At 48.3% G+C, this 27,989-nt stretch overlaps 1 protein-coding gene across 1 annotated transcript; it reads right to left on the bottom strand.

Annotated features, from left to right (window-relative positions):
* Positions 1 to 102: 102 nt before the first annotated feature.
* On the bottom strand, positions 103 to 15,704 carry LOC123069680 (uncharacterized). Its single transcript, XM_044492604.1, has 11 exons — positions 13,751 to 15,704; positions 12,909 to 13,139; positions 12,304 to 12,433; positions 5,188 to 5,340; positions 4,838 to 5,076; positions 4,669 to 4,738; positions 4,124 to 4,330; positions 3,064 to 3,293; positions 2,124 to 2,202; positions 1,906 to 2,043; positions 103 to 814 (listed from the first exon to the last, which is right to left on the bottom strand). The coding sequence occupies exons 1-11, from the start codon at positions 15,556 to 15,558 to the stop codon at positions 803 to 805; spliced, it is 3,297 nt and encodes a 1,098-aa protein (XP_044348539.1). The 5' UTR covers positions 15,559 to 15,704; the 3' UTR covers positions 103 to 802.
* Positions 15,705 to 27,989: the final 12,285 nt, after the last annotated feature.

Here is a 27,989-nt window from a genome sequence, read left to right as displayed (position 1 = left end):
CCCACACCAAAATACATTTGTGAATGAAGGGAATGTCGTACAGGCTATAATACCATTCTCCAAAATACAACTTGGAACTTCCGAAAGCACAACAGGCCAACAGCCGTAGATCAAAATATTCATTCATGCCAACTTATTTGTTTGTTTCAACAAAAGAATCACTCATTTGGTCCAGTTTTACATACAAACGTAAACCTCGAGGGGGGGGGGGGGGGGGAATCCCTGCCCTCTTCCTCTTGCAAAATCATTCTAATATGTATACAATCAACAAATCAAACAAATCATGTGCTCCTGCCACACATCGTGTGTATTTACAGTGTTCCTCTGCTGCTGATTTCATTTCCAGCTGCTTCAACAAACTATGCACAACATCAGATACATATGCACATCCTCTTTACATGAAAAGGTAAGTTGGTAGCGGTAATCCAATATAGTATACACACTGCACACCAAAATGGAAACTTGGCAGGCAGAAAAACTTTCACAGCGGTGATTCACCCATGAAGACCCAGATCCGCAACTTCCCGGGTTCATGGTACTCACGCAGTCTAAACCTCGCAATGGGAGCACCGGACATGCCAAAACTCACATTAGTCAATCATTCAGCATGAACAAGGTCACCAGCATTCTTGTAGATACTCCCCATTATACTTCTTTACTGTACCACTTCATGATTATCACAAAATCCTATCATCACTTCTGTTTTGTACAAACAAACCCTATACATCACTTTGATTGCCCCGAGGGCAGCCCTCATGTTCATGTGCACTGCTTGTACCATTAATCCACGTGCCCGGTTCCATCATTTGCTCTTCTGTATGATATATATCAGGCACCACAAGTCCACAATTAGAAAACAACAGGTATGATTGTTGCTTTGAAATCAAACAAACAGAAACTAGCCTTGATGGATGAAGATTAAAGCTATCCAACTAATTTCCATTAAGAAAAATACTGGAGAAATAAATAAATAAAACTTTAGCCAAACCATTGTAGATCATGATGATAAACTAAAAGTTGAATATGTTAATGCCACTAAGAACTACAATGTTGATTTCCATACTAACATCTGTGCAGACTTTTGCAGATGAAAATATCTGAATGGTTCTTCGACTTCGTGCCAGCCTCAACTCTACTTTTCCTTTTCTCTAAAAAGCTTTACCCCATAAACTTGATTCCACTTTCAAGTTCAGATTCCCACCCAGGCAAACCATACAGACTCCTTTGAGTCCACGGCTCCACGCAGAATTCTAAGAACTTAGCTTGGAGGTTCAAGTTTCTTAAGTTAATTGATTGATACTCCCTCCGTAAACTAATATAAGAGTGTTTAGATCACTAAAACAGTAATGTAAACGCTCTTATATTAGTTTACAGAGGAAGTACTTCAGTATTAATTTTGCTGAAACTGCCGTAAACAGCGGTCTCTTGAAATTATCAACAGAAGCGACACAAAACATTAGCACTGCAAAGGTGGGCGCTTAACATGGCTCCAACTTGAAGTCCTACTGTTACTAGTTAGTAGGATGTGCTTGTGCCAGATGTTCATGCTGACTGTTATTAACTTGCCTTATAGCTTCAAAATCTCAAATACCTATGGCGTGAATAACACTGAATAGTTCCATATTCAGATCTTCAAAAAAGAGAATCTCAGATTATGCTTGATTATTAACAAAACACAGTTTAAGTTCATTCAGAAATATCAAAGAAAATGCAAGCCTTTATCATAACAAGATAAACTAAAATAGAAAAGTGCTCTAATCTGACATGTCACTCAATCTAAACCAACATAGAACATTATTAAAAGAAAACATCAGCCAGTATAAGAACCTATATTCAGTTTTCAACAGATAAAACTTAGAAACACTAACAAGAGCAAAAACACCCAGAATATGACAAGAAACCTACCATGGTAGGGTCCGAAAGTATAGCATATGCTTTCCCAATTATTTTGAACAAATAATCAGCGTCTCTGCGGATCGCATTCACAATTTCGCTCCATACTGTATCATCGATATTTTCACTTCTCACGAGAAAATTACCTGCCTGTGCCATAATTAATGTTAATGAACAGAAGAAATCAAGAAAGATGCCATAGTTGTCTACATGAAGATCGAATATAGTACTTTGTCTGGATGATGCCTTAATGCTGCTTTGCGGTATGCTCTTTTTATATCCACAGCAGAGCAGGATGGCTCAATTCCTCTGCATGGAAAAGCAGATCTCAGTCAGACATTCCAGGTGTGTTTCCGGGAAGAGACATTCAGTAACTAAGTTCTTCCCACTTTCGCAGAACAAAACTTTGGAACTATGTTCCAACATGCCCTATCCACATTGCTTTCCAACGGAAGTTCCTTTCCATAGGGAGCAAATGCATGTAGTGTACTCCCTCCGTTCCCAAATATAAGTCTTTTTAGAAATTCCAACAAGTGACTTCATACGGAGCAAAATGAGTGAATCTACACTCGAAAATATGTCTACATACATCCGTATGTTGTAGTCCATTTGAAATGTCTAAAAAGACTTATATTTAGGAACGGAGGGAGTAATTCTAAATGCCCAACTCCCCACTTTTTGCAGTAATATGGAAAATAAACTGTGACTACTCACCACTATCAGAAATGATTTTCATAACTACACACATGAAAGAAAGACACATTCATTGCACAAGGTGATGTCATGAATGACATGATAATAGTGTAGCATTTTCATCTAACTGCTGCAGAGCTTATAGGTAAAATGACAATTTCACTTTAGGAATAAGTTGGTCAGAGCGCCCTTCTATCAACTTAATCAATACTACCTCTCTTTCTAAATATAAGACATTTTGGCAGTATAAATTAAACTGCCAAAACGTCTTACATTAGTGAACAGAGGATGTATTAATTTACAGCATTGTAATTAATAGAGGTTAGAAGGACAAATTGTACATGTCGAAGGATGCAGCAGCAATAAAATTAGACACAAAGATGCACGGATAGATATCGCATAAGTTTAGGTCATTGTACAAAACATGATTGTGTATGTTCTACTTCAAACGAAATTAGAATAAGGACAGAGGCTTACAATATCAGATACATATTCAGTGATGTCCTTTTTCTGGCATCACGCTCCAAAGCAGAAAGCCTAAGATTGGCTCGGTGTAGATTGTTACGAACATTATCTAATTTTTCTGATGGCATGGACATATTGTCTTGTAGTTGTTCCTCAAGAAGAGAAATTAGTCTCCGAAGATCATTTTCTGCCTGATAGTAGTCCCTTATAAGTTCATACAAACTAGCCCTTCTAGAAATAACCTACAAAACACAATACATTAGGGGTGTTTTTCTTGGTTCTTTCTTATTTTCATACTCTTGTCCCCCATTTTGTGTACAAAGAAGGCTTTGGGATAACATCTTCTCGCAGGTCTACAATTTATCTAAAAGTTAATTGACAGCATAATTAGTCAACCAGCTCTATTCAAGACTTATCCAGTCAAACTTCCAACGTCATAAAAACAGTATGTATAGTGGATATAGAAAATATAACTCAATGTGAAAGGTTCAGCCAAAAGAATCCAGTAGTAACTCAAGCAACCACATAGATTTTTAACTTAGTTGCTCACACCATTCATATGAAGAAATTTTCCCTACTACAATGGCGATGTCAACTTCATCTGATCGAAAGGATGGAGAAAGCAGTAACTTTGCATAAAACATACAAGGTATAACTGGTAAATGGTAATCCAGAAAGATCTCCAAGCTTCGGGTTTCACTGAATGCAACCCAAGAACATGCATGTTATGCATAGGAAAATGAAGAGCAGGACATTACATATTGGAGCATTCCTATGCCCATGTGGCAGTAAGCAATCCAAAATCAAAGTATTATTATCTACCTATTTTTGGGCAACTTAGACAAAAAAGTACCAAATCAATACATCGCACATCAGGACGTTTAAGGTGGAGGGAGATGTTCACCAGATGGGTTAGCAAGAATAAATGCATGCCCTGCCAAAATACTTGATGAAATAAACAAGCACATTTATAGCACACCATATCATACAGACACTTTTGGCCAGAATCTAAACAAAAATAGAGAGCATGGTTAAATTTTGGTTTGATAGAAGATGAGGATCTTTCACCAACCTTACAATAGCTAGTGTCAAGGGCTATAGCTAGCGAACAATCTGCTATGGCGTCTAAAATTTGGCCCATTGCTTGGTATGCAGCCGCACGGTTGCCAAAACAGATTGCTGAAAAATGTAATGACTCCGCGTTGCTCAACAAAGCAGCACTATAATGTTCCACAGCCTCTGAATATTTACCAGCTTGAAAAGCTTCATTCCCAGCAACCTAAAATGAAGAAAATAAGAATTTCATGCCTCTAGTGCAAAATCCTTGCAATACTTGTGGAATCAGGGATATTATGTATGTACATGACCGAAAGACAATGCATGGTAGATAGAATTTGGATACAGTGGGACATCATATGATTAGACCAACACAGCATAGACAACCTGTAAACAAAATGCTGGATAGTTTTTTTTTCTAGAACAAAAATGTTGGATAGTTGGAGTATTGGACATCATATCTTTAGATAGTGAGGCTGCGATGATGCAATTGATAGCCTGTGACATGTCATCAACTAAATCATCCATGGAAGTGAAATAATAGAGGCAGAACGGACATACTTTAAGACGCAGTAGTTCAGAGATTGTCTTTGAAAGTAATGAAACTGATTGTTGAGACTGCTTCCCGCACCTAGTCAATATTTTCACAAATTTAGCAAACCATATGAGTAGTGACATATAGAACATAAAATCATACAACACTGACATAGAAATCTTCACAAAATATTACTTGTATTCCGCAGGTGTTGTTTGCTCGTACTTTTTCAAGAACTGATGAGCCTCTTCAAGCTTTCCTATGAAGAAATATGACTTGGCGATAAGATAATAGCACCAAGATTTCACAGAAAACCCGTAGCTGTCCAAGTTAATGTTTTCTAGATGCTCATCAAGACACAGAGGCACACTATTTCTTTCTGCCAGTTGCAGAGTTTCTTCACAAAACTGAATTAATTCTTCATATCGCCGCAGCTGCCAAGCCCCATGAAAGTAACAGTTAATTAATACACTTACTAGCTACAGTAGCAGTCAAAACTTGGCAATATGGTATGTAGGAAAAACAAGTTTACCGTAAATACAGACCAGTAACAGGGCTTCTGCTTTCATTTTCATCAAGTTATCTGAATGAATGCTTACGGACAAAGCATCTGTGATCATTTGTAAGGCGCTTGGTATCTTGTCAAATTCCTTTTTAACAAGATATTCCTTAGATTGAAGCATGAAAGTAGATACTTTCTGTTCGCAAATGACAACAACATACTGATTAGATAATCAAGTTCCATTGCAAAAGGAAATTGGTTCGGGTGGCTTTTGAGTTTTGACCCATCATAGTTCATATCAATAATCAAGTTCCATGTAACAAAAAAAATAGATCAAATATTTCCTGGAAAAAAATGCTATATATGGTTGCAGAATCATATAAACTTTATTATCTTAGATTCTATGATAAGGCATTCCACTATGAAAAGGACAACAGAAATGCAACAAAATACTTAATTGATTAATAAAAGGAAATAAGAAAACATATAATCAACCATCACACAAAAACAAATTTAATGTAAGGAAAGTAGTTTAGCAAGAAAATAGGTAGGCTATTGTAAGTGCATCTAGTGCCCCCTTTGTGGGTTTTGGATGATTAATGACAAAAAAGTTAAGAAACTAATATGTTTGTGAATATATAGAGGTGAAAGTCCCTGAGGATAGGAGGGGCATGAGGCCCAACATGGCGCGCTCGTAGATGGCGCCGCCCACGCAGCGAGCCCCGCTACTTCAAGCCCTGCCACGCGCTTCACGTCGTCTCCCATCACGATGCGCCGGTCCCGCCCCCGCGTGGCTGCCACAACGACGTGGACCCTTGGCGACTTCCTCGCTGCGGCTACCAAACAGATCAACGCAGCTCTCCCGATCCCTGGCAAGCGACCACGGAGATGCCCGCCCAACTTCTCCCCACGCCGCGGGCGATCGGCCTCGACTGCAGCTTGCAAGGCCGCTGCCCCCCCCCCCCCGGCCGAGAGGCGCGCCCAAGTCCACATCCTTCGCACCCTTGGTGTCGTTGGAGTCAACCAGAGGATCACAGCCGCTGAGATGAAGGCGTATGACGACCTCTTTGCAGTGCCCATGGCCCATCCCCCTGTCAGTCCTATCGGCCATCGCCGCATTGGTGGATCGCGAGCTCCCCGCTGATCCTGCCGTCGCGTCGATCACCACGGTGATCGCGGGCAGCCCGATCGAGGCCTAGCTGTGCCCCCGCGCCCTTCGTCGACCTCATCCCCATGGAGCACAACCCCAAGATCTTGATATGGAATGTGCGCCGCCTCAACGCGCGCGCACGTCTTACTGCTGTCAGGTCACTTGTTGTAACCGCCAACGCATCCCTTGTCTGTTTGCAAGAAACTAAGATGGCTTTGATCTGCTCGTCGACTGTCCTCGAAGCCCTCAGCTCGGAATTCGATGACTACGTGTATCTGCCCGCACTAGGAACCAGTGGCGGCATTCTGCTAGCCTGGAAGAGTAGGGAGATAGTCATCACTGACCCCCTATTCACCGCCAACGCCTTGACTGCCCGTGTTTCCGCCCCCACTGGCGTTGGCACACCGTGGTGGATCACCGTGGTCTACAGACCCCAGCCGGATGAGGCCAAGATCGCCTTCCTGCAGGAGCTCCGCGACATACGTATGGATTCACAGGGCCTTGGATGATTTGCGGGGATTTCAACCTCATATGTCGTGATGAAGACAAGAACAACGGGAACGTCAACCGACGCATGATGGGCCGCTTCCGGCGCACCCTCAACGACCTAGCGCTCAAGGAAGTTTACCTTAACGGTCGCCGCTACACGTGGTCAAACGAGCATTCGCCCCCGACACCGGTCCACCTCGACCGTGTCCTTTGCACCGCAGACTGGGAGGAGTTGCATGGCGAATGCCACCTCCGTTGCCTCCCCTCGGTCGTCTCCGACCAAAGTCCCTTGCTGCTCGATTGCTCGCCGGTGCGGCCGGCGCATCGCCGCTTCCGCTTCGAGGAATTTTAGACGCGCATGGACGGGTTTCATGACACCATGGAGGCTGCATGGCAATCCGTGAGCGACATCGACCCCTTCCGCCGCCTCATGCTACGCATGCAAGCGACCGCGCGCGGGCTCACAAGTTGGAGCGCCAAAACGGTGGGTAACGTGCACCTCAAACTTGCGATCTCCCAGGAGCTCCTCCTCAAGTTCGACACCACGCAAGATCACAGAGCCTTGTCTCCTCATGAGTACTGGCTGCGCCGGCAAATCAAGGCCTCCTACCTCAGCCTCGCCTCGCTTGAGCGGACTATTGCCCGGCAGCGCTCCCGCCTCGCCTCCCTCAAGGACGGCGACGCCAACACGTCCTTCTTCCACCGACAGTGCACATATCAGCGGCAGAAGTACAGGATCCACAGCCTTGTGGTCGATGGGCAAGTGGTCACGAACCCCTACGACATGGCCGCTGCGGCGTATGCGCACTTTGATGGCCTCCTAGGCTTCGCGTCCCCCCGTGAGTGCGCTCTGGAGCTTGAGGCGCTGATCACGCCCGTCGACTTGGACGACCTCGAGGCCCCCTTCGACGCCAAGGAGATATGGAACGCTGTGAAGCGCCTACCCGCGCGCAAGGCCCCTAGACCCGACGGCTTCACCGCCGAGCTTCTTCGCGCATGCTGGCCCATTGTTCAGCAGGATTTCATTGCTGTCTTCCAGCAACTTTACGAGTTGAGAGGGCGTGGATTCAGCTCCTCAACCAGGCGCTCCTCACGCCGCTCCCGAAGCGCACGGATGCCAGAGGCCTCGACGACTACAGGCCCATAAGCCTCATCCACCTCGTCGCCAAGATCTTTGCCAAGGTCCTCTCGCTCCGCCTCGCGCCCAAGCTAAACGCCCTCGTTAGCACCAGCCAAAATGCGTTCATCCCGGGACGAAGCCTGCATGACAACTTCGTCCTCGTACGGCAGTCCGCGCGCCTGCTACATCAACTAGGTGTGTCGCGCGTTCTGCTGAAGCTGGACCTGACTCGCGCATTCGACTCGATCAGCTGGACATTCCTCTTCGACGTCCTGCGCCAATATGGTTTTGGTGCCAGATTCCTGGGTTGGCTAGCGATCTTGCTCTCGTTGGCCAGCACCAAGGTGATCATGAACGGCGAACCAGGCCCGCCCATTTGGCACCGTCAAGGACTACGGCAAGGTGACCCCATGTCACCCCAGCTCTTCGTTCTCGCGGTGGACACGCTAGGCCGCCTGCACCGTCGCGCCACCGAGCTAGGCATCCTGCAGCAGCTGCACCCCCGGCGTTCGATCCCTTCCGTCTCGCTGTACGCGGACAATGTGGTCCTGTTCTACCACCCCACGTTGCGCGACACATCCGTTGTTAGGAGCGTCTTGAAGCTCTTTGGGCGCGCCTCTGGCCTTCACGACAACTTCTCGAAGAGCTCCGCCACCCTGATCTGAGGCGACACGTTGGGCGCCACGCCGCCCCTCGACCTGTTGGGTTGCCCCGTTGTAGAGATGCTGATCACCTACCTGGGCATCCCGCTCACGTTGCAGCGGCCCACCGCTGCCCAGCTTCAGCCCGTCATTGACAAGGCCGCCGGCATGCTACCTTGCTGGAAGGCGCACCTCATGAACAAGGTTGGCCGCCTCGCGCTTGTCAAGGCGGTCCTGGCGGCGACCCTATCCATCAACTGCTCGTGCTTGCCCCCCCCCCCCCCAAAGAAGACCCTGAAGGCACTTGAGAAGATCCAGAGAGGCTTTCTTTGGGCTGGGCGCGCGGAGGCTAACGGCGGTAATTGCCATGTCAACTGGCGGCGCGTCTCCAGGCCGATCTCTCTTGGCGGGCTTGGCCTTCGCGTTCTGGCGCGCACAGGCCTTGCGCTCCACATACGGTGGCTATGGTTCAGCCGCACGGATCAAGGCAGGGCCTGGGCCGGGGCCGGACTGGACCTACAGTTCAGCGACGAGGAGCGTGTGTTCTTCGCCTCTACCACCATGTCGGTTGGGAACAGCACGCAAGCCCTTTTCTGGGAGGATCGGTGGATTGATGGGTGCTCCGTCCGCGAGATCGCGCCGTGCCTGTACGCGTGCATCCCCAAACGCCGCCGTAAGCTCCGAACCGTGGCGGACGGCATCCTCGCCAACCGGTGGGCGCAAGACATCCAGGGCGCCGTGGGAGTCCAGGAGATCGGGCAACCTGCAGCTATGGCACAAGATTGAGCACACTACTCTCTCTACTGAGCCGGACCGCCTAACCTGGAAGTGGAGCGCGAATGGCACCTACTCCGTTGGATCAGCCTACCTCGCCACATTCCATGGCTCCATCCCCTGTGACGCATGGAAGCTCACCTTGAAGTGTTGGGCGCCCCCGCGTGTCAGGTTCTTCCACTGGCTAGCACACTTGGATCGCTGCTGGACAGCGGACCGCCTCGCCTGCCGCGGCTTGCCGCACCCCGTGTGCTGCCCACTTTGTGACCAGGCGCTCGAGACCATGAACCACCTCCTCCTCGCCTGCCCCTTCGCCCGACAGACCTGGCACGAGGTGTTCAGTTGGCTTAGGGTCCCATGCCCCCCGCCTGCTCACGAGCCATCACTCAATGACTGGTGGCAATCCACAAGGCAGCTCGCGCCCAAGCCCATGCGCAAAGGCCTCGCATCTACGGTCCTGCTCGTCCCCTGGATGCTACGGAAGCACCGCAATGACCGCGTTTTCAACCAAGGCCGCCCCTTGGTTGCTGACCTGCTCGCGAAGTTCAAGGAGGAGGCTGCCCTTTGGGCCGCCACTGGCGTGTTAGGGCTTAGAGCTATCATCCCGCAAATCTGGGACGTCCATTGACTACCATCCCGAGTTGTAACCGCCTCCTAGGAGGATTGTAACTATTAACCCTCCCCTTTTCCATAAAATAAAACGCAAGCTCTTTTGCGTTTTCTCGAAAAAGAAGTCCCTGAGGATTTGGTTTAACCGTGGAATATGACTCCTAAAAATGTTGTAAGAACATTGAAGCCTTCAGAATGCCCATTGAAGGATTGGAAGTTATTGTGAAGACTTTTGTTTACTAATTTATTTTTCTTCATTTGAGTCGTAGGGCAACGTACTATTAACAGTGGTCTAAGTGAAAGTAAGATTGAAGTCTTCGTGTGTGCGCACAATCAAACCAAATTCTTCAGAGAGTGAAGACTTAGAAATCTCTTTCAAAGTGAGTCATTTAGCCTTGGTGCCGAAGTTAAGTCTTTGGGACACTTGGGTTAAATTCATCACTGAGTAAGATGACTTGTTCCACAAGTCAGTCCATGCGCGCTTGTGTTTGAAATTCATATCGTTAGCCACGTGCCGCGTGTCATTTCAGCCCCCTTGGGTTGCTCGCCAGCTATAAATAGCCACCCTACCCCAACCATTTGTTGTTGGCTACTCCAAGTGAATTTGGGACAAGTGTTGTCTGAGCAACCCTTCCTCCCAAATATTTGAGAGAAATTCTAAGTGAGGAAAAAACACCCAGAGACTAAAAGTGTCAAGTGATTAAGCATCACCAAAGAACTTGATCAAACCTAACTTTGACTTGTTACTCTTAAGGACTGTGCATCCTCTAGATGGTTAGGAGTCGTTCAAGCGCGTCCAAAGTGCGGAATTGCCGAACAACAAGCTTTTACCGGTCCGGAGATCACCGCAAGATACCCCAAGTAATTGGGCGGGTTCGAGGACTTAGCTCAAGGAGAACAAGGCGAAGACTTGTGTGTCTTCAGAGTTGTGGCTCAGCCTCTCCAACCCAGGCATAGAACTATGCCGGCAGTTTGAAGTTTGAACTGGGGTAAACACATCATTGTGTCTTTGTCGAGCAACGGGTTCTAATTCCTCGCTCCTATTTACTTTCTGTAATCTGCCGATTTTCGAAGAATTTCCTCTTCCTTCTTTCTTTGTGATTGTTGCGAAGTTATCTAAGTATTTTCATACCTTTCCGCTGCTTAAGTTGTCGTTGAAGTGGTGTACTTTGTTTTCTAAATGAAGATTCCGTCCGTGCTTAGGCTGTTAGATTTACTCACACCTATAGCTCGTTTGTCTTCTGCTCCTGTGATAGCAGGTTTACTTTAGTCATGGTTACCTAGTAGGTTTGCCGCTTGCCTCGTAATTTATCTAGTTCTTCTACTAGATTTCCTCTGAACTGTGGTGATGTTGTCCTGTTATTCTTCTATTTACCGAAGTATTTTGTATTTTAGAAGAATTTGCTCAAATCTACCATTCACAACCCCCCCCCCCCCCTCTAGTTGACACATTTGATCCTACAGCGAGGCATTAGAGAGAGTAAGTCATAATCAAAGGGAGGTGTGTTTAAACGGTATTTTTCTGCTCATAGTCATCTACTGAACATATCATTGCATCGTAGGGGCAGAAGGCAGGTAACAGATCCACCAGGCATCTTTTTCATATTTATCATGTATGTAATGGGCTAAATGGAAATAGCTTCGTAAAATTTTATCAGAAACTATTGACGAATACATTTTTACCAATGGATCTTCTAAATAGATTAAGCAATGTGATACATTCCAGTTTATCCGGCGTGTTCAGCAGAACTGCAACAAGTTGGGAGCTGTACGAGTGCTTCATTGTGATGGAGATTTAGCGGAGTTGTGGATGACACATGGAACAAATTGTGAAGCTCTAGGAGAACCAGTACCATTTAACAGCTTACGGGTAGTTGAATGAAAAGTGGAAGCGGTTGATGTAACAGAAACCTCAAATTCTCAACACAAGATACTGTTGAGCATAAATTCATCTATGCTTTCAAAATTTGTTAAAATTCTGCTGTGAATTTGTCTTAATTTCTTGTATAGTTCCCTCAACAATATATACAGTTTTCCCAGTCAAAAAAAAACAATATATACAGTTTTTAGTATTTTCCAGTTGAAGCCGCAAATCTACTAAACTATGGTAATCAACAATTGCACTTAACATAAGCATCCCAGAAATAGTTATTTTGCAATGCGGTTCCTCGATAGCTCGTAAAATCATATTCTAGAAAAATTAATCTCAAAATCATGTATGCTTCTGGTTTCGCAGTTCTCTACTCAAAAGTCAAAACTCACTCAAAGTAGCATAGAGGGATACAGTTGATAGAGCAGACTAATTCTACAGATTCCACAGTTCCTCAAGATATGATAACATGAACAACGACAGTATAGCACCAGAGGCGGGCCTACCTGAGCTTTTTGTAGACCATCAGAAGCCTCTTCTATGACTTTACGATCCAAGCTTGCCGCATGATTAGACTTCAAACAGATTTCAAAACCCTTTTGTGCTTCTTCGACATCCCCCAGAGCAAGCAGACAACTATACACATTTAGCCGAGCATATTGATTAGATCATATATTCAGCAATATTATACAAGTTATATAACAAGGGCAAGACACTTATGACCAATTACATGCACTACTAACTCCTAACATCAAATAACCACATTAAGTTATGGAATTCGAATTAACAAGGCTATTAACACTTTGCAAACTAATGTCAACTGAATGTACACAAACAACAAGGAGTATAGTTAGGCATGTTAAGGCAGTACTCAGCCTTAGACTTAACTACAACACATGAAATGTTTCTTTCCTCTGAGATCTGAAATTGCTAAGAAAAAAACAATTGAATTGGATATTTACTTAAGAACAATATCTAGTTTTTTCTCCTTCACCAAATAAAAAGTTTAAGAATTATGATGCAAATTCCAATTATTTAAAAAAACTGTATATATGTGAAAGTTCGCAAATTGGTGATTTGTCAATGTAACAGCCCTAGGTATTCATCTTACTTGGCAGCTCTGACTTGTGCCTTGAGAAAGCTGGAATCAATTTCAGTAGCTTTCCGACAATCAGAGAGGGCATCTCTCATCCTACCGAGAGATATCCGGGTAGCTGCACGATTGCTGTAGCACAGCATTAATGCTTTCTGAGAAGCTTGATTTTGAGAAACAGAATTAATCCCATGGGTATAGCATTCCTCCGCCTTAGCTAACTGTCCTGCAGCATAAGCTTGGTTTCCCCTGGTGAACAATAAACAATTAAGCTTAAAATGCACCAAATATACAGTTAAAGCAACAAAAAAGAAACTCTAATCCCCTTATTCAAATCAAACCAAAACTCAACATATTTCAGTTTTAAATGTTGATATTTCATAAACAACCACTGGTGGGAATTAATTCTAAGCCAACAAACTCCAGAATTATCAAACACAGCACATTATCCATAAGCATAAACTTGATTACATAGCATGAGGAACGGGTGTGAAAAAAAAGGCAAAAGGCTAACAGAGGAACAAATAACTGAATTTTGATTGACTGAAATACATCACATTGGTTCTTGGTTGGAGATAATTTCATAATTTTCTTCTGTTATGGAAGATTCTAATTTTCTTCTGTTATGGAAGTTCAAGCACAGTTGCAATCCTTTCAAAGTTTGCTTTCAGATTACTGCAGATATTAAACTGGTGTCCACTGTCCACATATAAATAATCATATTTTGTGCTATTTGCCTATTTCAGAAGATATAGTTGATATAACTGTGATATTTGCAACTGTGCAGGCATAAGTCATTAAACATAGTATGTAAGTTCATAAATACGCCAGTAACAAAATACGAAAGGTTGTGTAGACACCTTATACGCCAAGTTTCACAATCCTCCTGATATCTAAAGTTTCCTGTTTTTGTACATGTTACTACTGAAGGTTCTGCTTTGCTGTATTCAGTCCATTGAGGCACTAAAACTGCGTCTGGCTGGCTTGCTGAAACTTTTGTGTGTGCAAGACTAATGGCAGATGTAGGAAGGCTTTGAACAAAGTTAGTATGAGTCGTCATTCCTTCAGAACTTCTATTCTGTTGTCTTTGTGAGCCCAACTTACTTCGATCGAAAGTAGATGAAGCAAATATTAAGTCAGAGTTACCACAACTTTCCAAGTTAGCTGCAAAAGTAAGCCCAGTTCCATCATGGCTACTTTCTGCTGTTTGCGTAGCATCAGCTACCTCTGGGCCACTGTTACCAGAACCCTCTAACCTGAGGCCAACTTTTCCAGATTGTTCCATACTAAAGTTTGTTTCCGGAGTCACTTTTCCAGAAAAACTGTCAGCTGCAAGGACATTCCGCAATGAAGAAACCTGACGGGTTGAGGAAAACTTCTTTGGTTTAACTGCCCTTCTATTCATGCTCATAGCCTTAAGCACTCCCTTGTCTCCAGCTGAATTGTGGTCTTGTAGAAGAGTAAATGATCTCTCATCGAAAGATCGACATTCACCAAGTCCAGATGCTGCACCTACTTGTGTTTGCATACCATCAGGCAACTTTGTGAAAGAAACCTTTACAATGTCATCTTGAGCTCCAATGCTAAAAGGTGCAGTATTCGAGGCTTTTTCTGTTTCATGGACTTGACAATGTCTGGAATGTGGAGCACCCCAATTACGTGAACCAGGTGCAAGCTGTGACTTGAGACATCTGCCATCCTCAGTAGCTGAAAGACCAAGTTGTTCAGAACTGCATGTTACCTCCTCTTTATCAGATGAATCCAACTTCTTGACATTACTTTGCTCTGTATTTGCAGTGAACAGACTATGTTGAGCACTAGCACGCTCCCCGAAGACAAACAAATCATGTTTGACATTACCACCAGTTGCAGAAAGTTTGCTTCCATCCTTTGTGAAGTAAACTTTATCTACAGAATCTCCTACGGATGAGTTACCACAGTCCTTGGGGACTTCCATGGAATCATTCCTGTCAGTACATTTTGTTGCAGTGACCGCTTGACCAACTAATGATGAATTTGTTTCGGTACTCTTGCACCCTACTGTCTGAGAGAGCATGCCACGCCCTTCATCGCGCTGCTTAGCAACACCAGGAAGAATGCTCGGACGAAAAACCTCATGTGACTTCAAATTGCTTTGAGAGGAACCAAAACTACCGCGAGAATTTATCTCCAGCACGGAATCATTTAGTCTAGAAACATGAGCACAGTCTCTTTGCTTGCCGGAAGAATCATCTTGTACAAGCTCATCGGCTGCTGCAGAGAGGCTGCACAACGATGCAGCACTGGATCCAACCGAGGAGCTTCTCTTCATCTCCGATCTCGCCGAGACGCCACTCCCAAAAACAAAATTAGCGCCACGGGAAGAACCCCATGAGCCCGCCGACGCTGGATCCTCCGCCACGGCGCGGTTAGACGTCGAGGCGTCCGCGCCGAAGACGAAGACCGAGGGGCGTGATCCACCTGCGGTGCTCGGTCGCGAGCCAGCGCCCGCAGCAAAGCTCGAGAGATCACCGCCGAGGCGCCGGCTGGGGGAGCAGGAGGCTCCGGGGTGGTCGGAACGAAAGGGGGCGGCCTGGCGCCGCGGGCGGGCGACCCGCGGCCTGTGGGTGGCGGCGGGGATGGTGGGGAATGGGGCGGAGGCGGCGAGCGGATCGGGCGAGGGATCCATCGGGTGGGCGGCACGGGAGAGGAGAGCGTGTGCGGCGGAGGGCGGCTTTACGTCGGCGGCCGCGCGCGGGCGACGTGGATTTCGTTTTCCGGCGGGGCAGGGGTGTGGGCCATAGACAGATAGAAAGAGACGGGAAATGGATTGGATTGGATTGAACTGCTCTGTACATACCCAGCTGCTGCATTAAAATAGGAAACGAACAGAAAATGATGAACGTGCCGACACGTGCATTACATGGTCAGCGGCTCGCCCTCCATGGCATGGTATCCCACCCCCATCGCAGCCTCAGGGTCAGGGTCTCCAACCAACCTGACAAGGTTAGCAAAGCTTTCACATGCTTTTTTTTAGCTGGAGAAAAAGTGTTTTTTTTTCTGACCATGCTGGAGAAAAAGTGTTCTGGAGTCTTTAGGAAATCCAGAATGTTACATTTAGATCTTGCAGGTGTGTCACAGCCTATATCTCAGTAACGTGTTCTCATGGACTTGCCCAGGATTTGAAGAGTATGTATTCAAATTCTCAAAGGGAGCCCAAATTTTTATTTTTATTTTAGGGAAAATACTGCCGCTTTTATTAACTTACGAAGTTCGGAATCTCATCCGACAAAACAGAAAGAACGATGTCCGCAGGAGCCCCCAACCAAACCTTACATAGTTCGACACCCACTCCTACTCTAGCTAGCTTATGCGCGGCAGCATTAGTTGAACGTCTAACCCAAGTCACCTTGTGATCAACAAAGGATCGCAACAAGGTTTTGATCTCCTCCACCAAAGGCCCGGACGCCGAGAGCTCCTTTGTGTGTTTCTTCAGCATCTGCACAACTCCTTGAGAGTCTAACTCCACATGCACTAGTGTCGCGTTGATTTCTTTTGCTACCTCAAGAGACCGCTTACATGCCAAGATCTCAGCCACCTCGGGATCAACGACCTCAGAGAAATGGTGGCACATACCTGCTCTGAACGCTCCCATATGATCCCTAAGCACAGCCCCACCTCCAGCCTTGTCCCCCATCTTTGATGTTGCGCCGTCGGAGTTAACCTTGATCCAACCCTCGTCCGGTGGCTCCCATTTCTGATGCTGCGGACGAGCCGGAGCATTACCTGAAGCGGGATGTGCCAGCACCCACTCCTCTATCTGCCCCAAGACTGAACCCAATATTTCATGTGGACGTTTGATCATCTTCCCTTCTCTTGTCTCGTTCCTAGCCAGCCACAGGCTATACAGCGCCTGCACCGTCGCCTGTTTTGCTTCATTGGATGCTCCCGCTAGCCACTGCAGTAGCCAACGTGCTACCTCTCCCTGGGAGACCAACTGGCATGGTGGGATCGCCACCAAATCTCCCTTCTCCGAGCGAAATAGCTGCCAAAAAAGTACCGAGTGTGGGCACGCCCAAAATCGATGAAATAAAGTTTCCTCGCGTCCACAAGCAACGCAGAAGACCCCAGGTTTTATCCTTCGCCGATGGAGCTCTGATCCGACTGCCAGTCCATTTGAAATGAGTCTCCAGAGATGAATCTTGGCCTTTCCAGGTGTGTTCGTGCCCCAAAGGGCCATGTACCCCTTGTGTTTATTCACAGAACTAGATGACTCCGGCCGTCCAAAGCGCGATCTAACCATGGCCATTTTCAGATGATAAGTTGGTCGTACCGAGAAGATTCCATTCTTTGTGAAATTCCACGCTTGGTAGTCGTCAATACCCAAGCCACCCACCACTATCTGCAAAATTTCACTTGCATCGCCCGGGGTAAACATCTCCCTGACTCGGTCGCTATTCCAACTTCTTCCATCTGGCAAGAGGAGATCGGCCACCTTAGTCACGCCCGGAATATATACCTGTCCCAACGGCTTCATAGCCCCGCTCCTCGGGATCCAGTTACTGTGATGTATGCTCACTTTGGAGCCGTCTCCAATTCTCCAAAATAGGCCCTCTCGAAGTAGATCCCTGCCGTGCAAAACGCGTCTGTAAGTGTATGAGGCTGTAGCAGGGCACGTTGCGCTCAATATGGATTCCTCTTTGAAGTAACGCGCCTTGAGCACTCTTGCCACCAACGACTCCGGGCATTGTAGGACACGCCAGGCTTGCTTTGCAAGTAGAGGCTGATTAAACACTGTCGGGTCACGAAAACCCATCCCTCCATCCCTTTTAGAGGTGCACATCTTTTGCCATGAAATCCAATGTACTTTTTTCTCACCATCCTTTGCCCCCACCAGAATTTCGACGAGATAGAATTCAGATTCCGGCACGTTTTCTTTGTGAGGTGGAAACAACTCATGGTGAAAGTTGGTACTGATTGGAGTCCAGACTTGATAAGTACCTCCCTTGCCTTCTTGGACAGACCCAAATCCTTCCATCCGGTGCATTTTCCTTTTGAGCTCTTCGTGACATACCGAAAAGTGCCCTCTTTTGATCGACCAACCAGTGTTGGAAGACCGAGGTACCGTTCACTAAGTGCTTCCAAGGTCACCCCCAACACCGCTTTGAGCTCTTCTTTAGTGTTGTCCTGACAGCCTTTTCCAAAGAAAATCGAGGATTTTTGCAAATTCACCTTCTGTCCCGAAGCTTGCTCGTAGCTAGCTAAAATCTCCCTTAGAGTCTCTAGGTACTCCATGGATCCCTCCAAGAACACAATATTGTCATCTGCAAAAAGGAGATGTGTGATATGGGGGCCAGTGCTCCCAAACGTCACTCCTTTCAGTCTATTTTCTGCTTGCGCTTTCCTCAAGAGTGCAGAGAAACCCTCGACACAAAATAAGAATAAATAAGGCGAAAGAGGATCTCCCTGTCTGAGACCTCGGGAAGGTAAGAAGCACCTAGAGCATGCACCATTAAGCTTTACCGAGAAACTTGTCGTCGTCACACAACGCATGATCATCTCTATCCATGACGGTGCAAAACCAAACCGTTCCAACATCTGTTGCAAGAACACCCACTCAACTCGGTCATAGGCCTTCATCATGTCCAGCTTTACAGCACATAAGGGTCTCTTCCTCTTCCTGTTGCGAATGGCATGGACACACTCGTAGGCTACTAGCACGTTATCTGTGATAAGGCATCCAGGCACGAAAGCACTCTGCTCCTCTGATATAAGCATGGGAAGTATACTCTTTAACCTGTTGGCCAACACCTTTGTTGCAATCTTATAAAGCACGTTGCACAAGCTAATCAGTCTAAACTGGGATAGCAGCTCCGGTGAGTTGACTTTAGGAATCATAACTATCACTGTAGCATTAAAAACCTCCGGTGTAGCTGCTCCACTCAAAAAATCACACACAGCTCTGCAAATATCATTTCGGAGCAGCGACCAGTGTCGCTAATAAAAGAGCGCGGGGAGTCCATCCGGCCCCGGGGCTTTAGTTGGTCCCATCTGAAATAGAGCCGTCCCTATCTCAAAATCTGAAATCAGTGTTGTCGTCGTGTTCATCTCCTGTGTAACTGCCCACTGAATATTTTGTAGCACCCCCTCCACCCCCACAGACCCTTCCGACTTGAACAGCTCTTCATAGAACAATGTTGCCATGGCTCTCTCCTCGTCCACAGTACACCTAGAACCATCCGGTCGTCGCAAAGCCTTGATACTGTTCTTCCTTTTATGATGTGATGCCCGGTTCTGAAAGTACTTAGTATTTTGATCACCTGCCTTTGGCCAATCCACTCTCGAGCGATGTTTGTACATTATTTCTTCTCTTTCATACACCTCCCTCAATTGCTCTTCTAGCTCCCGAACCTCGCACTGGTAACCCGAGCTAAGCGCCCATTCCTTTGCTTCCAACAGTTGGGCTTTCAGCCGTTTGATCTTCCTTCGTATCGACCCAAAGACCTCATGCACCCATATCTGCATCGAGCCCGCCATTCTTCCTAATTTTTGCCATACTGCCATTACTCCCTCCTCTCCCGTGCTCGCCGCGTCCCAAGCCTCTGCTATCATGGACTCATACTGTTCATGCCTGGTCCAAGCCTCCTCATACCTGAACGATCGATCCCCCACCCCCATGCGCTGTGGAGCCGTCTCTAATATACGCACCAGGAGAGCTTGGTGGTCCAATTCTTCACATAACAGATGCTCTACCGAAGTCTCAGGAAACATACTGAAAAAATCATCATTACATGTGGCACGGTCCAAACGAACCTGAATATTATCCTGTCCATCTCTTTTGTTATCCCATGTGTAGGGCTAGCCAGTAAAGCCAAGATCAGCCAGGCCGCAATCGGCTAGGCAATCTCGAAAATCATCCATTTGATTGAAGCACCTTAGGTTACCCCTCACTTGATCAGTACAGAAGAGGGCCTCGTTAAAGTCACCGACACAGAGCCAGGGTAGATTATCTTGGTCCCGAAGAAAACGAATAGCATCCCATGATTTTTCCTCAATTCAGTTTTGGGTTCTCCACAGAATCCAGTGATCCTATAGAGTTTACCCTCCCAAGCAACCTCAACATCCAGAAAGTATTGGCACCACAGCCTCACTATAACTTGAATATGATCCCTCCACCACAATGCCAAGTCCCCACTTCTTCCATTGCAACTCACCGCAACTCCACTAGTGAATCCCAGACTCCATTTCAACCGTTCCATAGCTCTAGCTAATTTTTTTATTTCTGAAAGGAACACCACCGCTGGGTTGTGAGACCTAATGAGGTCTCGCAGTTCGCCCACTATCGAGTCCAACCCCAATCCTCGACTGTTCCAAGCAAGGAGATTCATTGCTCTAGGCGGCCCTGGGCTCCAGGGTCCGCTGCTTTATCATCTCTGTCTTGGATGCGGTCAAACATCAAGGAAGTCTTCCTCCTCGTATCGCGAATGAACTCATCCTCTCTACTTCTCCCTTCTGCATCTCCTTTTGCTATCCACACCTGCCTCGGCCTCCTCTTCCTATTGTCTGCATCTCTCCAAAAGGTTGGTTCCGACCGGTGTCTCTCCCGAGAATCTGTCATGTCCTTCCTCACATAGTAGCCCATGCGCCTCCCCCGGTTCCCATGCATGTCGGGTCCCCCCCAGTGGGTCGACCCGATCTAGATCTGCATGGCGCCTGTTATGCCCCCCCCCCCGAGACATGGTTTCTGCTATACCCCCTGCTACCATCATTTGTTTGCCCTTCGCGCTCCACCTCCCTGTGATCACCCCTTTGACTCCCAACACGCTGCTCCATAAGTTTACTTCTCATCTCCGTCTCCCTTCTGGCCTCAAGGCTGTCCCTAAGATCCCTCCCATGTGTCATGTCGAGCTTCTCTCTAGCTTTGTTTGGGCTGGATACTTCGCCTCCCGCATGCACTGGGTGGTCACCAGTGCGACCGTCTGAAGTGCGCAAAAATTCAGTTTGCATATTTCTCTTTGTAGGTATATCCCTGACCCTTGGGTGCATGGTGTTATTGTTAGCCGTCTCACCAGTGTGAGAGCTACCATAGCTGTTATAGCTGCCCGTACCTCCTGCTTTTGACCCATCTTTGCTCACATTGTTCCTCCCTGGGGACGCCCGAAGCCAGCTCCCCCATTGTAACGTCGAGTCAACTGGGGGTTCGCACTCACCCCCTTGTGTACAAGTCTACCACAGTCAAAACAAAAATGCGGGATCTTCTCGTAGTAAAAGTCAAACCATGTCTTCTCCTCTTCATCCTTCTTCTTCCTCAAGTAAATACCACGGATTAACGGTTCAAACACAGAAATCTTAGTCCGAATCCTAAAACTCTATCCTCTAGCAACTCCATCTTTATCCACATCGACCTTCACCGTCTCTCCTAACCAATCCCCCAATGCCCTCCCAAAGACTTCAGTCCTCTTGTCTGGTGGCAGGTCCGAGATCCTTACCCACACATCAATTTTATCAAAGATCATCTCAGACGGTCTCTTGTCTCCTTCATACTTCTTCATCACCAGCATGCTAAAATCGAACTGCCACAGGCCATTGTGAATGACATGCCTATAGTCACCCTCCGAACCAAAGTGAACTTCAAAAATATTAGGGCCAATCTCGGCAAACTTAGCTTCTTTGTGTAGACCCCAAGCCCTAGGCATCGTCTTCTCCACAACGGACATCTTCATAGGACGGGGGGAATAGACTTTACCTGTAGCAGACCATCGGTGATCTTTACGGACTTGCGGGTGTCGATCTTCAAAGACAAAACCCTCCCCCTCCTTGTCCATAAGCACCATGCCTCTTAATCTCACCGAAAGACTTGCCGCCGCATCTGGCGTATTGCTCTCTACAGGAGACTTGCTTGCCTCCCTCCTAGCAGATCCAGCTCCCTTCCGCGCCGGCGTGGCTGCCGCCGCAACAGATGGGGTCGGTGTAGGTTTGTTCGTCGCGGCTGCATCCTTCCCTCCTGCTTCTCCCGCCATGAGCGCCGCTCCAAAGCGCGGAGACACAGGTAGACTGGCCCGACTCAAGGGAGACGCCATTGCCGCCCCTAGCTTTGCCAGAATCCAACCACCCCAGTGCTCCGAAACCCTAACCCTAGCGAGAGAACGCGGTCGCCCTGGCGATCACCTCCTATCGCCCGTAGCGCTTCGAGACTTGGTGGACCCTTTCCGCGCCCTGGAACCCAAATTTTTAGAAATGTGTGGAATTAATGCCAAAAAGCCCAATAAAAATCAGTGTCCCTATTTGGCATACACTGTCGGCGTCTTAAGGGTAGCTATAATGTGGCCAAATAGTGATTTCAAAATCCATTTTTGGCTTTGGGATGGCTCCCACTAATGGGCACCCGATGTTTTTTTCGAGGGTATGCCTAGGCGCACCATAGCTTTTATATAAGGCAGAAATTTGATTACAAGAACACTGTCACTCACTGCGAACAACAAGGGTAGCATGAACATCACACCCCGGCAAGTCTAAAGACATCCACCACACGACCAAACAAAAACTACAAAGCAAAAGAGTTTGTCCTAACTAACTGAAAACAACACCGCATCTCGACCAATGCCAGACACCTCCAGAGACTACAACGTCTTGGGCGCGCAAAATGCCTGAGAGGAGGTGGCAAGTGAATGGCAGGACTTGATCGGATCCAAGAAACACAACGTCTTGGGCACACCAGCAATGGTCATACATAGCATCGTTAAGGATCAAGAAAGGACCACGGCGAACACCGTAGGAGAGCAACGATGAACCAAGCCGTGCCTCCAAACACACTGCCTCAACAAAGAAGCGACGTCGAGGACGCTGCCATCATGTCGATCCAACCGAATTGAGGCTTTCGCACGGAGACACCCACCACTCCAACCGGGCGAGAAGAATGTCGAATCCACCTTGACAACAACTCTAGGGAGGGGTATGCCACCCACGGGCGCCATCGTAGCCGGCCCGGCCAAAGCCGAGCAAGATTTTCATCCGAGCATCACACAGCTCCATGCCATCGTAGCCGCCAGCCAAGGACCGCCGACAGACCGCACGATAAAGAGAAACGCGGCCCAACCAATATCTCCAACCTGGCCAAAGAACAACAGCCACCAACAACTCCAGCAAGGGCCAGGACCACTCGCGATGGTTGTCACCCACACCAAGGGACAACCTTGCGACGACCCAGCACTTCTTGATGGACAACTACCACGCCAACATCATTGAGAGAGCATCGCCACTCGCTACACAACCCAGGAGGTAGCTGGGCACTCCCTGCTCACCAGGAACTCCATCCTGGCTGAGCCATCACAGTGCCACAGCCGACCTGGTTAGTAGCGCGCATCGCCGCCTCCAGACAACAATGTCGCATGCGCCTGCGCCACCACACCGTTGCCCGCACTCGCCATGACCACCGCCCACCATGCCTCTCATCATGCACCGCCGCACACCACGCCGCACCAGCACCAACCGCCTGCACCACCGCGGTGCCCAACGGCCATGGAGACCTGACGTCACCACCCCTGCTGGCAGCAACAACTGAAGCTTGGACTGTCAGATCCAGATCCAAAACGGACCGAATCGGGATGGGAGCAAGACCAGAGGCCGCATCACCGAAGGAGCCACACACCTCCACCGTGCCGAGCTGCCGTCGGACCTTCACAACACCACGTCACCAAAGAAATCCGTCGGAGAAGCACCCTGTCGGTGTCAAAATCGGCGAATCACTGGTAGGGGGTCCCGAACTGTGCGTCTAAGGCTAATGGTAACAGGAGGCGGGGGACACAATGTTTACCTAGGTTCGGGCCCTCTCGATGGAGGTAATACCCTACTTCCTACTTGATTGATCTTGATGATATGAGTATTACAAGAGTAGATCTACCACGAGATCGTATAGGCTAAACCCTAGAAGCTAGCCTATGATTATGATTGTTCTTGTCCTACGGACTAAACCCTCCGGTTTATATAGACACCGGAGGGGGCTAGGGTTACACAGAGTCGGTTACATAGAAAGGAATCTTCATATCCGAATCGCCAAGCTTGCCTTCCACGCAAAGGAGAGTCCCATCCGGACACGGGACGAAGTCTTCTATCTTGTATCTTCATAGCCCAACAGTCCAGCATATGTATACAGTCTAGTTGTACGAGGACCCCCTAATCCAAGACTCCCTCGGTAGCCCATGAACCAGGCTTCAATGACAATGAGTCCGGCGCGCGGATTGTCTTCGGCATTGCAAGGCGGGTTCCTTCTCTGAATACTCCAAAGTAGATTTTGAACATAAAAATCATGTCCGGCTCTGCAAAACAAATTCCACATACCACTGTCGAGAGTACAATATCCCACGAGTCTAATCTGCTGACAACTCATATTGTGACATCACGCCACGACCCAGTCTTTATTCGAACCGTTTTTTATCCTGCCCCTCCGTATTTCGAGGTGCGGTTTCATTAGCACGTCTTGTCCAAGCAGAGATCGTGTCCCCTTATCATGGGATTCTCATCAATACGGGCATGGGTTACCCAACCGTGCCATCAGCACAGCGCTTGGGAAATAAGCGAGTTTTAGGGCGAACGGGGAGGCGCACGATTTTTACCTCCTTTATAAAGGGATAAGGATTCCCCCTTTTCACCCACGCCCTCTTCTTCCTCTGCTCATTCATCCTCGAGCTCCAACACCCAAGCACCCATCTTTTTCGCCCAAAAAGCACTCCAATCATGTCCAGATCCAGAACTGGAGGCAAGTGGATGACCTCCTCCGTCAAGAAGGAGGACATCAAGAAGCTCCGGGAGGCCGAGTACTTGTCCGAAGACATCGCTCATCGGCTTTCGACCAAGGTGCAGATCATCCCCACCCAGGAGCCCCAAGAAAGGATGGTATTTCTTTCCCACTTTGTCCACGGGCTGGGGTTCCCCCTCCACCCATTCGTCTGTGGACAGATGTTCTACTACGGGCTGGACTTCCATGACTTGGCCCCCAACTCCATCATCAATATTTTGGCATTCATTGTCATGTGTGAGGCCTTCCTCCGCATCCCACCTCACTTCGGCCTATGGCTGAAGACCTTCAATGTGAAGCCCAAGGTGGTGAGTGGCGAACAAGCGGAGTGCGGAGGTGCTATGGCGGGCAAGATGCCCAACGTCACTTGGCCTGAGGGCTCCTTTGTGAAGATTGTAAAGGGGTGGCAATCGGGTGGTTCTACATCACTGAGCCACGCGGCGCCAACTGGGCGGCGACCCCTGAATTCCAATCCGGAGTCCCCATGCGGATCACCTCCTGGCAAGAGAAGGGTTTAGCCTGGGGCTCAGCGGAAGAAGTGAGCGGGCTCCAGACATGTGTACAGAACATGATTGACAAGAAAATCAAGCTTGTCAACGTGGTCCAGGTCATGCTCTTCCGCCGGATTCTTCCGTGCCAGCTCCGAACTTGTAACCTGTGGGAGTTCGACCTGGCCAAGAACCAGACGCTGCTGGAGCTCTTCGATATGACACACGAAGACATCTGGAAGGTGCTTTTCAAGGCCGGCGAGGTACCACCGCCCACGTCCGAAGATCGCGGGCTCAGTGTAAAACGTCGGGCTAATCCAGTAAGTTCTTTTATGTTTGCAAGGTATATCCTTTGCCGGCATATCTGCGGAAGGAGTCTAAGCCGCAATGCCAATCTTTCAGGCCTGGGTAACGATAGCGGAGCAGATCGATTGTCCGGCTCCGCTGCTCGAAGATCTAGAAATGCCTCTTCTAACGAAGATGTTGTTTCCGACGCCTTATGAGGCGCCGGAAAAGAAAACCAAGAAGGCGGCCAAGGCGACCAGAGGGGGTCTCCGCCGCAAGGGTGTCTCGGACATGACGTCCGAAGACGTCAAGACGCCTTCCTTCGTCGGAGACAACGAGGAGGAGGAGGAGGCCCGTTCCCCCCCTCCCCACTGGGAAAAAGAAGAGGAAGGCCTTCGCACACGGGGAGGCTGAGGTGCCCAAGAAGGGAAAAATCTCCCTTCCGGACTACTCTGTCGTAGCCACCAACAGTAGCGAGGAGTGGGGGGGGGGGGCAGGGTCAAGCCCCTGGCCAAACCGTAAGTATCCGGACGCGGTAATATTTCCGAGTTTTTCACTTTATCTTTTTTAATGTGTTAGACCATGCAACTACAGTCCGGCCCAATCCAAGATCGAGCTCTCCTCCTCTTCGAAGGGGTCATTGGATCCTTCGACGGTGAACAGCGAGTCCCTTCCAACGGCCACCTCCCATAAGGCTGCGGACAACACCGAGGTGTTGCCCCGAAGGATACCGGGCCAAGGGGAGGCCGTTCCGGTGATGCCGTAGGAAAGAAGTCCGGTTGCCGGGCACATGGGGGGCAAGACCCCTACAGACCCCGGCGAGTCCAGTTCGAGCCTCAGCAGGATACAACTCCGAAGACCCAAGTGGCTCCGGATTCGGGCAGGCAGACTCTCCCGAACGAGGGGGGCAAGCCGTCTCCGTCGGTGACCTCTGTCCATCCAGAGGCACCGGACAGATTGCTGGAAGCGCTACAAGGCACTTCCATTATGGAAGAACACCATTCTCTTATGAGTATGGTGATTGAGAAAGTCCAATCCGCCAAAAGCGAATTGATCGAAACCTGTATTAGCATTCTAACAGGCTTTGAGGTAAGTAATATAGTTGTAAAAGAATATCACCTTGTAGACAGTAGCCCCTGATGCTCTGTTTGATGTTCAGAAAGGAGAACCAAACAGAGGATCAAAATATTTTTCGCAGGAGTCTAACATAAAATGTCTGTGTGAATAAGCAGGCATCGCTGCTAGCCGCTGCCGCTCATACTGCGGAGGTCTCCGGCTTGACGCGGAATCTGGAGCGGGCCGAGGAAGAACTCGACCTCGTGAAGAAGCAACTGGAGGGCAGCCAAGGTATGCACTAACTGGTGCTTTATATTTAGGAAAGATGAAAAGTTCGTACTGACTGAAGTGTCATGAACTTTATTAGGGGCCGTCACCGAAGTAGCGGCCCTCAAGAAGGCATTGGCCGAGGCCGAAGACAAAGCGGCTAAGGAACGCGCCGCGCGCTGATACGTTTCCAATGTATCTATAATTTTTGATTGTTCCATGCTATTATATTACCCCTTTTGGATGTTTATGGGCTTTATTTTACACATTTATATCATTTTTGGGACTAACCTACTAACCGGAGGCCCAGCCCATTGTTGGGGAACGTAGTAATTTCAAAAAAATTCCTACGCACACGCAAGATCATGGTGATGGCATAGCAACGAGAGGGGAGAGTATTGTCCACGTACCCTCGTAGACCGTAAGCGGAAGCGTTAGCACAACGCGGTTGATGTAGTCGTAAATCTTCACGATCCGACCGATCCAAGTACCGAACGTACGGCACCTCCGAGTTTAGCACACGTTCAGCTCGATGACGATCCCCGGGCTCCGATCCAGCAAAGCTTCGGGGATGAGTTCCATCAGCACGACGGCGTGGTGACGATGATGATGTTCTACCGGCGCAGGGCTTCGCCTAAACTCCGCGACGATATGACCGAGGTGGAATATGGTGGAGGGGGGCACCGCACACGGCTAAGGAACGATCTGTAGATCAACTTGTGTGTCTATGGGGTGCCCCCCCCCCCGCCCCCGTATATAAAGGAGCAAGGGGGGAGGCCGGCCGACCCAAGGGGGCGCGCCAGGAGGAGGAGTCCTCCTCCTAGTAGGAGTAGGACTCCTCCTTTCCTACTCCTACTAGGAGGGGGAAGGAAGGGGAGAGGGGGAAGGAAAGAGGGGGGCGTCGCCCCCCCTCCTAGTCCAATTCGGACCAGAGGGAGAGGGGGCGCGCGGCCCACCCTTGCCGCCCCTCTCTCTTCCCACTAAGGCCCATGTGGCCCATTAACTCTCCCGGGGGGTTCCGGTAACCCTCCGGCACTCCGGTTTTCTCCGAAATCACCCGGAACACTTCCGGTGTCCGAATATAGTCGTCCAATATATCAATCTTTATGTCTCGACCATTTCGAGACTCCTCGTCATGTCCGTGATCACATCCGGGACTCCGAACAAACTTCGGTACATCAAAACTTATAAACTCATAATAAAACTGTCATCGTAACGTTAAGCGTGCGG

Source organism: Triticum aestivum, chromosome 3B (assembly GCF_018294505.1).
Source record: "Triticum aestivum cultivar Chinese Spring chromosome 3B, IWGSC CS RefSeq v2.1, whole genome shotgun sequence".
NCBI classification, from domain to species: Eukaryota; Viridiplantae; Streptophyta; class Magnoliopsida; order Poales; family Poaceae; genus Triticum; species Triticum aestivum.
Note: the sequence above shows the minus strand (reverse complement) of the source record. Positions and strands in the feature narration are given on the sequence as shown.

Bases quoted from the DNA above. Each gene is read 5' to 3' on its own strand.
- LOC123069680 (XM_044492604.1), bottom strand. From the start codon at position 15,558: ATGGATCCCTCGCCCGATCCGCTCGCCGCCTCCGCCCCATTCCCCACC. The intron at 5,077-5,187 runs GTCTGTATTTAC...GGGGCTTGGCAG, and splicing joins AAGCAGAAGCCCTGTTACTG to CTGCGGCGATATGAAGAATT. The intron at 4,739-4,837 runs GTAATATTTTGT...AATATTGACTAG, and splicing joins ACAACACCTGCGGAATACAA to GTGCGGGAAGCAGTCTCAAC.